We start from the raw sequence: 12237 nt of genomic DNA, 5'->3' as shown, positions 1-12237 counted from the left end.
ATTTATTTTCCCTCTGAACCCCATTCTCCTGCCTTCTCTCCAAATGCTTCGATGCACCTACTAATCAAGAGCCTATCAATCTCCACTTTAAATGTACCCAGTGACCGGCTCCAGGCAGGAGGCCACACTGAGGGTTAACGCAGGCATCGGACAGACAAAAAAATCCCCGTTGCCGCCAGAAGGGAAATGGGAGCAACGCACTCAGTTGTGGGAGCTACGTTTCCGAGGGAGTGGCAGAAGGGTGGGAGGATGAGACCTGTTCAGGATTGGGAGACACCTTTGCAGATTGAACCCTGGGGTGAGTGTGTTTGTCGGCTGAGGAGAGACTAAATAGACTGAACCTGTTCTCCCTAGGTGTGAGATGAGTGCACTGAAACTGAAAACATCTTCGAGCTTGACCCAATAGGACAGAACTTGGCTACGAATCTAAGAACCGTGGGCGGTAGTTTCAAAATGATCATTCAACCATTCAGAAACAAAATGAGAAGAAATGGCTTCACCCAAGAAAGTCAATCTATTGATTCCTGTGCCCAAAAGACCATGGAGGCTCAATCAATGAATATAGACCATAGAGCATTACAGCACAGTAAATGTCCTTCAGCCCACAACGTTGTGTCGACCTTTTAAGCTACTCCAAGATCAATCTAACCCTTCCCTCCAACATAGCCCTCTATTTGTTTTTTATCCATGTGCCTATCTAACAGTGTCTTTAAATATCTCTAATGAAACTGCCTCTCTGTGGTTCTCTCTGTGAAACTGCCTCTCACCATTCTCTGTGTTAAAACAACTACGTCTGACATCACCCCTATTTTTTCTCCTTTCCTCTCAATTAGCCATTGCCACCTGGGGAAAAAAGTGGTTGCTGTCCACTGTATCTATTCCTCTTTTCATCTTATTAAGTCTCCTCTCGCCATATATTTAAGAAAAAGATCAACAGATTTTTGGATATTAAAGGAATTGAGGTGACAAGATGCACTGCAAGAAATTAACTCTGAGGTAAAAGATGAGCTCTAACCTTATTGAATGGCTTAGACAATACCTAATTAGAAACTTCACTGATTCACATCCATCTTGGGATGCAGAGAGGCCAATGTAAAGATAACACCTTTGTATTCAATCTTATCTATGTTTAATAATTTAGAGTCGGTCTACATTCACCTTCTTCAGAGTTCCAAATGACGACTTTCTTTGAGTCCCCCATTTCCGGAAAGCACACCAAGCTGCCATCTTGTGCCAAGCCAGTGATCGTACTGCGGTTATGGAACGGCGTAACTGTGGTGTGCCGTCGGTCATAGCTAAGGTTCCAGATTTTAAGGTAGTAGGCACTACGTGAGGCGGAAATCAAGGTGTTCCCAGAAAGCAACACCGAGGTGATGGGAACTCCCATTCCTTCAATCGAGTCCATCAGCTTGACATCGGCTGACAAGCTCCACACCTGAAAAAAAGGAATAATCAAGGATTCATTGTACTCTCTATAATCTGCCATTAATCTGCACAGATGAATAATCCAGAGATCTGAGTTTGTATCCTTTAATATGGAATAAGATCAATAATAGTGCCCATTAAACTGCAGTAGAGTTGTAAAAACCCATTTTATGTAGCAGTTTCCTTCAGGTCTAAAGTACATGTGACTCCAGTCCAATGGCAGAGTGGTTGGAGAGTCAGAAATTCCATCTGAACTGGCTAACAAACCAGTCAATTATTTTCAATCATTACACCTAGGCGTAGGAATGGAGCATTCTTAACTTCCACCATCCAAAGACAGGGAACGGGACCAAAAATCAGATGCCCAGGGACCAAACAAGCCTCCATCTGATCTGGGACCTAGTCTAGATATAGGTCCTTAAACAACTCTTGACCCATTGTCCATGCAACATGAATATTTCACTTGAAAAGGTACGTTACTAGTAGGAACAGGTGCCTTATGTGAGTGGCCTTTGGAAATGCTCTTGATTGTAGAATTGGTCCTTCTTGGTAGGAGGCTGTGTGCCTGGTTAAAGAAGGATACTCTAGCAGAAGCCTCTCTAATGAGGGAATATCACCAGGTACTTTTCCCGCCAAAGAACAGAAAGGTAACTTAAACCGTGGAATTTAGTTATTCACCATAGTTACATATGTTTGAGATTAAGAACAGCTCTGAGGGCCTAATAGAGTTTACCATTTTGTAATGTTAATTCATAGTATTGTAAGGTGAGAATTTATTTCTCATTCCATAGTCTTCTTTTTAGCAGGAAGAGATTACCTTTAGTGCTTGTGGTGGGTAGGAAGATACTGATGGCGATGTGTATACACGCAGTGGCCTCTCAGAGACCAACCAAATGTGCTTTTTTTCCTTTGTTAAACGTATTTTTATACATAGTTATTATTGACTCTAATAACTACCTGTACAGCAGGTCCACAGCATTAGTGAGCCGCTCATTGTTTGGAGAGCCAGCTGGCAGTTCAGAGAAGTTAAGTTGGCCCATTGGGCCAAGAGAGTCATGTCAGGTCGTCAGGCTAGGGAGGTCAAGTCAGGCCATCGGGCTTGGGGGTTTGAGTCCAACCATTAGGCCACTGAGCCTGGGGATCCGAGCTGGGCCTCGAGCCTGGGATTTGAGTAGTGCTGCCGTGCTGGGAGATTTGTGTCAGGCCATCAGGCCACAGGAGAAGACAGATTGGGCTCAGAAGAGCTGACCTGGATGCAGACCATGCCTCTGCATGCTACTTGGAGGCATTGGAGCTGGTGCCTTCGAGTTGGCATGAAGGCAGTGTGGAGTGAAACCATGAGTGACTGTCTTGTATGCATCTGCGATCGGAAGACTCTGTTGGACATTGATTGCTTCCCTTGTTTGGTGGTGAGAGACAGGCAATGAAGCAACAGAGAGGACTAGGCCTCAATCCTCAGGACTGCATTGTAGTATGGCATCTGGGCGCAGTCAGAGGTGGCCAGGCCGCTCCCTTTGGTGCTGCCCTCCAGTGTTGGATCAGTGGAATTACAAGCTGCACTGCCAGGAACCGTCAATTTGCAGAACTTATTGCGCAGGGTCTTTGGACTAAAAAAGTGTTTCCTTACATGACTGTTCCCTTTTTTTTTACTTTCTCATTATTTTGAATGCACATGTATGTTTTTGGCCCCAGAAGAACGCTGTCTCATTTCGTTGTATCCATGTATGGTTTGAATGAAAATCAGACTTGATTTGATTTGACTGAGGTAGAGCACCTCTGGGTTCAGAGGAAAGGTTGGGAAGGACAAAGGAAATTTATGCACTGAACCCAGAAAGTCTGGTGACAATTCCAAAGATGCTGGCTTACCCGTATAGTCTCGTCAGCAGACCCAGTGATCAGCGAGCTCTCATCCCTGCTGATTACAGCAGCGTGAACTTTGTCACCATGTTCCAAGTCCATCGGTGAGGCTTTCACAATCATGTCACTGTCTAGCTTAAACACCCGAGCATACTTTCCAAAGCCTGTAATTAAAATATAATCCAATTAGAATATTAAAGATGTATATTTTCTTTCCCTACATCTCCCTCGCTCCCCCCCCCCCCTTCCTCTTTCCTTGTAATAGTTTGGAATCTTCTATCTGGGACAATGTACCAGATGTCTCTTCTGTCTGCGCAGTCAAAAAAAAAAGGTGACACAATTATCTCACAAGAGGACTCATCTTCTCACAGAGGGTGGTGCAGTTGTGGAACTCGTCACCTCTGAGGCTGGGGAGACTCAATCATTGATTCAAAACAATAGATTAATGGAATCATGAACTCATGGAATATAAAAGCAAGGGTGTAATGCTGAGGCTTTATAAAGCATTGGCCAGACCATGTTTGGAGTATTGTGAGCAATTTTGAGTCCCTTGTCTAAGAAAGGGTGTGCTGGTGTTTGAAAGAGTCCAGAGCAAGTTCACAAAAATGATCCTGGGAATGAAAGGATTAACATATGAGGAGCATTTGTTGGCTCAGGGCCTGTACTCATCGGAGTTTAGAAGAATAAGGGGTATCTCACTGAAACCTGTTGTGTATTGGATAGAGGGAATGCTGAGAGGGTATTTCCTATAGCAGAGGAGTCAAGACCAGAGGGTACAGCCTCAAATACAACAACGTCCCTTTACAATAGAGATAAAGAGGAATTTATTTAGCTGGAGGGTGTTGAAACCGTGGATTTCATAGCCACAGATGGCAGTGTTAGCTAAGTCATTGGGTCCATTTAAAGCAGACGTTGATAAGTTCTTGATTAATAAGGGTGTCAGTGGTTAAAGGGAAAAGGCAGAAGAATAGTTGAGAGGGATAATAAATCAGCTATCATGGAATGATAGCAGACTCACTAAGCTGAATGGCCTCTGGTTGAGGAGAGGCTGCCACCTGTGCTAAGGTTGTATCTCAGCAGGCTTGAGGGTCAAATGCCATCCTTCTGAGCTTATTTCAGACAATTAACATTTCAGATCCACATTTCTTCAGAACTATCAACTTTCTTCTTTACCATTTATTTTTTATATTGTACCTGGGCAAAGCCCGTATGGCACTTAGAGGGTCTAACTACAATCACTTTCCTTCATGCCCAATAAACAATAATTCCCCCCCCCCATTTTTTGGTACCTCTTAGATGAATCCTGAAATATTCCAAAATGCCTGGAACTTTAGGCGATCTTGATCCTAGTTATTGTGAGATGATTTTTGCTGCTGACTGGGCCTTAGATACAATGGGGCACGTGGCATTGTTATTCATTAGAAAATGCAGGGATCACGGAGCACTGGGCTGAAGGAGGTTACAGTGATTCTGTGGTGAACTACATGTACCTGTCTGGACACGCCCCCTGCTGGCTGCTCCTGTGGCCCCTCCCACAGACCACGTTATAAAGGCAATTGAGGCCCGAGCCCGGCCCTCAGTCTCCAGGATGTAGTATGGTGGTCAACCACTGCTTGTTCCTTCTTCCAGTCAATAAAAGCCGATATCTCGCCTTCACATCTCAGAGAGTTATTGATGGTGCATCAGATACCGTGATGATTAGCCACAGAAACTTTAAATGGGAGGATGAGACTTAGGATTATTGTTGGCAGAATCTCAGATAGTGACGAGGAAGCATACAGGAATGATATAGATCAAGTTGTGGCAAAATGACAACCTCGCACTTAATGTCAGCAAGATCAAGGACTTGATTGTGAACTGGAAGGCAAATTATGGAGAAAACACACTGACTGTTAAGGAATTTTAGGAGCTTGAGGAAATCTGGTATGTCACAAAAGACTCCTCCAAATTTCTACAGATATACTCTACAATGGTGCCGCAGTGCATGCTGATGGACAATTGAACCCAGGTAGGGAGAAATGACGAACTCCAATGTAGAGAAAAAAAGCATGAGCTTATTCATTGAAACTCCAACTGACTTCAGTGGCTTGACCAAGCAACACTGCAAGACGACTCATTCTTGAAACACACACACACACCCGCCCCCCCCCCCCCCCCCGGATAAGTGCTAATTGACAGTCTGCTCTAAATAATCACAGTCAACCCCGTGCCAGTCAAAATAAACTTGACAAGATTAAACAGAAAGCACAAGGGCTTAATGTCTCTGGATAAGAAGATATTTAACAAATACAATGCAAAGTTGATAAGGGTCATGACATATGGATCCGATTTTGACTGGTTGCATCACTGTCTGCTATGAAGGTGTCAATGCACAGGATCGTGAGAAGCTTCAGAGGTTTATAGACTGAACTAGCTCCATCAACAACATAAACATCACCCATCAAGGGCATCTTCCAAAGGTGACATACATCATTAGGGACCCTCACCATCTGGGACACTTCTCATTACTACTATTAGGGAGAAGGTACAGGAGCCTGAACACCCATGCTCAATAATTTAGGAACAGCTTCTTGTCCTTTGTCACCAGGTTTCTGAATGGGTCCATAAAACTATGAGCAAGATCTCACCATTCCTCATCCGCATTATTATTTATTTATTTACTCGTATCGTAACTACTAAATCATAAATAGCATTTGTATTTGAACTGAATATTCTCCACCATCTCTTGGCATATCAAAGAATATATTCAAAACCAATCAGGCCAGATTTCCCGTTGAAGATAATTTTGTTTAGCTCATTCTGAAGCACATCAACATTAACAATGTCTAAATATTAGTTTAATTTATCAGTCTGAACAGTGACTCTCACTTTCTTTGTGAAAACAAACATCCTTGAATTGGAAGCCGTGCATTGCAACATTTCCAGAAGTAATTGGCCATGCCTTCAGGAGTAGGTGAAGGGCCTGAGATGAAGTGCTGTGAGAGCTTGGTCACGAAATTTCTGCCTGAAGAGAGACTTAGATCTGCTCCAATTTGCCTACCAGCACAATAGGTCAACAGCAGATGTCATTTCATTGGCTCTTCACCAAACCCTGGAACATGTGTACAGTGAAGATAATACATCATTTACTACAGCTTGGCATTCAATACCATTATCCCCTCAAAGCTAATCAATAAACTTCAAGACTTAGACCTCAATACCACTTTGCACAACAGGATCTTCAATTTCTTTACTTACAGACCCCTGTCAGTTCAGATTGGCAACAACATCTCCTCCACGATCTCCATCAGCACAGGTGCACCACAAAGCTGTGTGCTTAGCTCCCTGCTCTATTCACTTTATGCTTGTGATTGTGAGGGTAAGCACAGCTCCAATGCCATATTCAAGTTTTCTGATGACTTCACCGTTGTGGGCCGAATTAAAGGTTGTGATGGGTCAGCATATAGGAGGGAGATTGAGAATCTAGCTGAATGGTACCAAATCAACAACCTCCCACTCAACACCAACAAAACCAAAGAAATTAGTATTGACTACAGGTGGAGGAAACTGAAGGCCTATGAGAGAGTCTTCATCAGGATTTCAGAAGTGGAGAGTCAGCAACTTTAAATTCCTCGTCATTATCATTTAGACCATAAGACATAGGAGCAGAATTAGACCATTCAGCCCATTGAGTCTGCTCCACCATTCCATCATGGCTGATCCCAGATCCCATTCAACTCCATACACCTGTCCTCTCACCATATCCCTTGATGCCCTGACCAACCAGGAATTTCAGAGAATCCAGCACATAATTGCCATTACAAAAAAGACATGGACACACCTCTACTTTATTAGAAGTTTGCACAGATTTGGCCTGTCATCTAAAACTTTGACAGACTTCTATAGATGCATGGTGGAGAGAATACAGCCTGGTATAGTAACATCAATGCCCTCGAATGGAAAAAAACAACAACAAAAAATAGTGGAAGCAACCTAGCCCATCACAGGTAAAGCCCTCCCAACAGTTTTGCACACTTACAAGGAGCACTGTTGCAGAAAAACAGCATCAAGGACCCCTACCATCCAGGCCATGCTCCCTTCTCACTGCTGCCATCAAAAAGCAGGTACAGGAGCCTCAAGTCTAGCACTGCCAGGTTCAGGAATAGTTATTACCCCTCAACTATCAGAGCCAAAGGGGATAACTTCAATCACCCCAATACTGAACTGATTCCACACTACACTCACCATATTTTAAATCAATTTAAGATAGTACACAGGGCCCATATGTCCAAAGATAAATTGGCGCATATTTTTCCTAATATATGCCCTATTTCTGACAGATGTAACGCCGAAGTTGCTACTCTAACCCATATGTTTTGATCATGTGTAAGTTTAAATAGTTTTTGGAGGGATGTGTTCGGAATATTATCTATAGATATGGATGTTTAACCTAATCCACTTACAGCAATTTTTGGGATTTTTTCCAGAGGAAGCAAGCAAAGTGTCTGCTTCTGCCCAACATGTGATAGCTTTTTCAACTTTGCTGGCGAGGAGAGCTATTTTGTTACACTGGAAAGAATCTAACCCACCTACTGTTTTCTATTGGGTCTCCTCCATCATGTCATGTCGAAGCTTGGAGAAAATTAGAAGCCGGACATGTGACACATCCTTTGATTTTGAACAAGTCTGGCGACCCTTTATTCAATACTTTCACATGATTTAATTTACCTTTATTTATTTATTTTTCGGAGATGACTGGAATTTGTGTTTTTTCCTCTCTTTTTTTAAAGTTTATCCTCAATTGGACTGCCCAATCTTTCTTCTTTTTTTTTCTTTCTCTTTTTTTGTTTTAGTTTAGTTAGTGGGGTTTTTCTTTCTCTATCAATAAAATTTCCAATCTTTTTTTATGATTGCTATGAGGAGTTGTAGTTTCTTTTTGACCATTGTATATATAACAGCATAATATATTACCTATTTGATTTTGATATTATGTACTTTCTGTTTTTACTATTGCTGTTTATTTATTGCTGTCTTTTATATCATCTACTTGTTAAACTCCTCTTTTGATTTGTATATTTATTTGAAAATCAATAAAAAAGATTGAAAAATGAAATGAAATGAAAAATGAACTGATTCCACAACCTATGGATTCACTTTTAAGGACTCTACAATTCATATTCTCAATATTTATTTATTCTTGGTATTATTTTTTCTCTTTTTTTTTGTATTTGCAGTTTGTTTTTTGCATGTTGATTGTTTGTCCAAATCTGTGATATGCGGTTTTCATCGATTCTATTGTGTTTCTTTCTATTTTCTGTGGATGACCACAAGAAAGTGAATCGCAGGGTAGTGTATGGTGCCATATATGTACTTTGGTAATAAATTTGCTTTGTACTTTGAACACCCCTGCACCCAGATTAGTATCAACAGGAACTCATGGTGCCAGAATCAAAATCAGGTTTATTATCACTGATGTATGTCATGAAATGTATTGTTCTGAGACAGCAGTACAGTGCTATACAAGAAAACTATACATTACATTACAATATGAAATATATATATTAAAAATTAAAATATATAGTGGAAAAAGAGAGCAAAAGTAATGAGATAGTGTTCATAAGTTCATTGTCTATTTAGAAATCTTACGACAGTGTGGAAAAAGCTGTTCCTAAAATGTTGAGTGTGTGTTTTCAGGCTCCTGTACCTCTTCTCTGATGGTAGTAATAAGATGAGGGCTTGTCCTGGTTGTGGGTGTCCTTAGTGATGGATGCAATCATTTTGAAGCACTGCCTTTTGAAGGTGTCCTCAATGGTGGGATGGCTAGTGCACATGATGGGTCTGGCTGAATTTGCAACCTTCTGCAGCTCTCCCAGACCATGTACAGTGATTCCTTCATTCCAGACGGTGATGCAACCAGTCAGAATGCTCCGTACTGTACTGAGTCTTTGGAGACATACCAAATCTCCTCATATCCTTGTTGAGATATAGCCACTAGTGTGCTTTCTTTGTAATTGCATCCATATGCTTGGTCCAGGATGGATCTTCAGAGATGTTGATGCCCAGGAACTTGAAACTGCTCATCCTTTCCACTTCTGGTCCCTCAATGTGTGCTCCCCTAGACTTTCCCTTGAAGGAACGAACACACACACACACACACACACACACACACACACACACACACACACACACACACACACACACACACACTGTTACGAATGAGGAGCAACTCTGATGGGCAGAAGGGTACAGAATTGCCAATGCCCGCCCCCACTTTTTTTGAGAATCGCAAACTCGCTATTATTTCGGGTCTGATACCCAGGAAATGAGAGAGATACACAGCATGTCAGTAATGAGAGACAGACAATTCCAGGATACACAAAGGTGGAATGTCTCCTATTGACAAAGAGAGAGATTACTGCTATTGTCTCTTGAAGGAGGAATTGTGTATTGAGTACTGTACTATTCATTGAAACCCCACAGGGGGCAACCAGAGTGGTCTGGTTGAGGGATTGCATCATCCCAACCTGATTGACATCTGAGACCCTGTGAATGGGGACAAAAGTAGGGTCTGGGGAACACCCCTCAGATGCACCAGGAGAGACGTTACGGGACCGATGGGGGCTTGTGTGTGTGTCCACCCTTGCCTGGGTGACAAGTCCTCCACTGAACGGTCTAGCTAAAGGACGGAGATGAATCAAGATCGTAAAAGGAAAGTCGGCAAGATACTCTCTCTCTCTCTCTCTCTCTCTCTCTCCAACAATTGCAACACAGTGAACAACAACTACCGCAGCCTGTATGAACTGAACTGAACTTTATATTTCCATCGGACAATACATTATCCCCTAGACAACAATAGAGCTTATTTCTTATCGATTATTATTATACCCACACTTTTAGGTTTAGTATTGATGACGTATATTATCTGTATATTTGCATTGAAATTATTTTTGTGTATTTTTACTAATAAATACTGTTAAAAATAGTATCATCAGACTTCAACGGATACTCCTATCTTTGCTGGTAAGATACCCAGTTACGGGGTTCATGACAACTTGGGTCCTCGTCTCGAGATTTGATACCAAATTGGAGGGCCAGTGAATCAGGCTTAAGTCCAGACTTGGATCTGGTTGCGCGGGTAACCAGACGGGAAACCAGCAAAGATGGATGTAGATGAATTTACACAAAACCCGACTTTGAAGGCGCTAGAGGGGGCCTCAAAGACGGACTTGGTAAATATTGCGAAAGGACTAAATCTCGCAGGGGTGAGGTCGTCAATGAAAAAGTGGGAGATGCGGAGGGCCATAACTCAGTATTATATTGAGACGAATGTGTTTTCAGCTGAGGTATTAGACAATATCCCTAAAAAGGTACCAGCTATTGGGACGGCTCAGTTAGAGTTGGAAAAATTGAGGCTGGATGCAGAACAGAGGAAATGGGAGTATGAGCTCCAGCTAAAGGAGTTAGAGGTGAAAAGGGAGAAGGAAGCAGCTGAAAAGCAGAGGGAGCATGAAATTAGTTTAAAAGAGCTGGAAGCAGCTGAAAAGGAGAAAGAAAGAGCTGGAAAACAGAGGGAGTATGAGGAGAAGGAGAAACAGAGGCAGCATGAGCTGGACATGGAGAAGTTAAAGCAAGAGAGAAGGTTCCAAGAGGCAGACCGAGAGGAGAGGTTTAATGTTAGTAGGGAGTTTAGGTTAGTACCTCCATTCGAGGAGACAGATATTGATAGTTATTTCTTGCATTTTGAAAAGGTAGCAGTGAATCAGAAGTGGCCCAGAGATCAGTGGGTGGCATTGTTACAAAGTGTGTTAAAGGAGAAGGCACAACGAGCATATGCGGCGTTGTCTGTGGAGGAGGAGGAGTATGAGAATTATGGGGAAGTAAAACAGGCCATTCTTCAGGCCTATGAATTGGTACCTGAGGCCTATAGACAAAAGTTCAGAGATTTAAAGAAAGTGAGGAATCAGACGTATGCAGAGTTTGCCTATGAGAAGGGTGTGCTCTAGGATCGTTGGTGTGCAGCAGTAAGGGTGGAAGAGGATTTTCGGTGTTTCAGGGAGTTAATTCTGATTGAGGAATTTAAAAGTTGTGTCTCAGATGATATCCAGATGTATTTGAATGAGAAGCCAAATAAGTCCATCTCCGAATTTGCTAGGTTCACAGATGAATATGCCCTAACCCACAAGACAAAGTTTTCCTCGAATAAAAGTTACCAGAAAGACCGTGGGAATGGTAGAGAAAGCCCGCCGGCTGAGGCAGAAATTCAGCTGGGAGCTAGTGGTAAAAGTAAGGAGGAAGAAAGGCAAGATGGCGGGAGGGTTCCTGGCTTCACCTGTTTTAATTGTGGAAAGGTGGGTCTTATTGCATCTAAGTGCTTTGCTCCAAGGAAGGAGACAGGAAAAGGGAAAGCAGCAGTCCCTACAGGATGTATTGTGTCAATCAGCAAATTGAAGAGAAAGCCCCAGGTAGATAGAATACGAGCGGAGCGTGAGAAATTTATTTCAGAAGGGATCGTGTCTGTGAAAGAGGGAGAAACACCAGTTCCAGTGCGGATCTGGAGAGATACTGGAGCAGTCATTGATTCTCAGGAAGGTACTACATTTTGGTCCTGAGACTGGAGAGGCAGCTTTGAGAGGCATAGGAAAAGGGACAGAAGCTGTGCCTTTGCATAGGATCATTATAAATTGTGAGCTGGTATCTGGACCAGTTGAAATAGGGGTGCGATCAGAATTACCGAGAGAAGGCATAGACGTCCTTCTTGGTAACGATTTAGCTGGTGGTGACGTTTGGTCAGCAATGGAGCTGACGAGCCAGCCTGTAAGTGTTGAGGACCTGCCCCTAGATTCCAAGATCTATCCCGCATGCGTGATCACTCGCAGCATGTCGAGAAAGGCAGCTGAGAACGAGACCACTTTAAATCAGTCCAGTGTTGATTTGGCAGAGATGTTTTTACCGACCCTGTACCAAGAGGGGTTAGAG

At 42.6% G+C, this 12237-nt stretch overlaps 1 protein-coding gene across 1 annotated transcript in view; it reads right to left on the bottom strand.

The window, feature by feature from the left end:
- The window catches only part of nwd1 (NACHT and WD repeat domain containing 1), an 85298-nt gene that overhangs the window by 28002 nt on the left and 45059 nt on the right, over positions 1-12237 (bottom strand). The window contains exons 15-16 of the mRNA XM_059977735.1: positions 3292-3446; positions 1159-1435 (exon numbers count right to left, since the gene is read on the bottom strand). Of these exons, the coding sequence (XP_059833718.1) occupies positions 1159-1435; positions 3292-3446 (432 nt within the window). The remainder of the gene's footprint in view (positions 1-1158; positions 1436-3291; positions 3447-12237) is intronic.

This window comes from Hypanus sabinus, chromosome 8 (genome assembly GCF_030144855.1).
Source record: "Hypanus sabinus isolate sHypSab1 chromosome 8, sHypSab1.hap1, whole genome shotgun sequence".
Lineage (NCBI taxonomy): Eukaryota > Metazoa > Chordata > Chondrichthyes > Myliobatiformes > Dasyatidae > Hypanus > Hypanus sabinus.
Note: the sequence above shows the minus strand (reverse complement) of the source record. Positions and strands in the feature narration are given on the sequence as shown.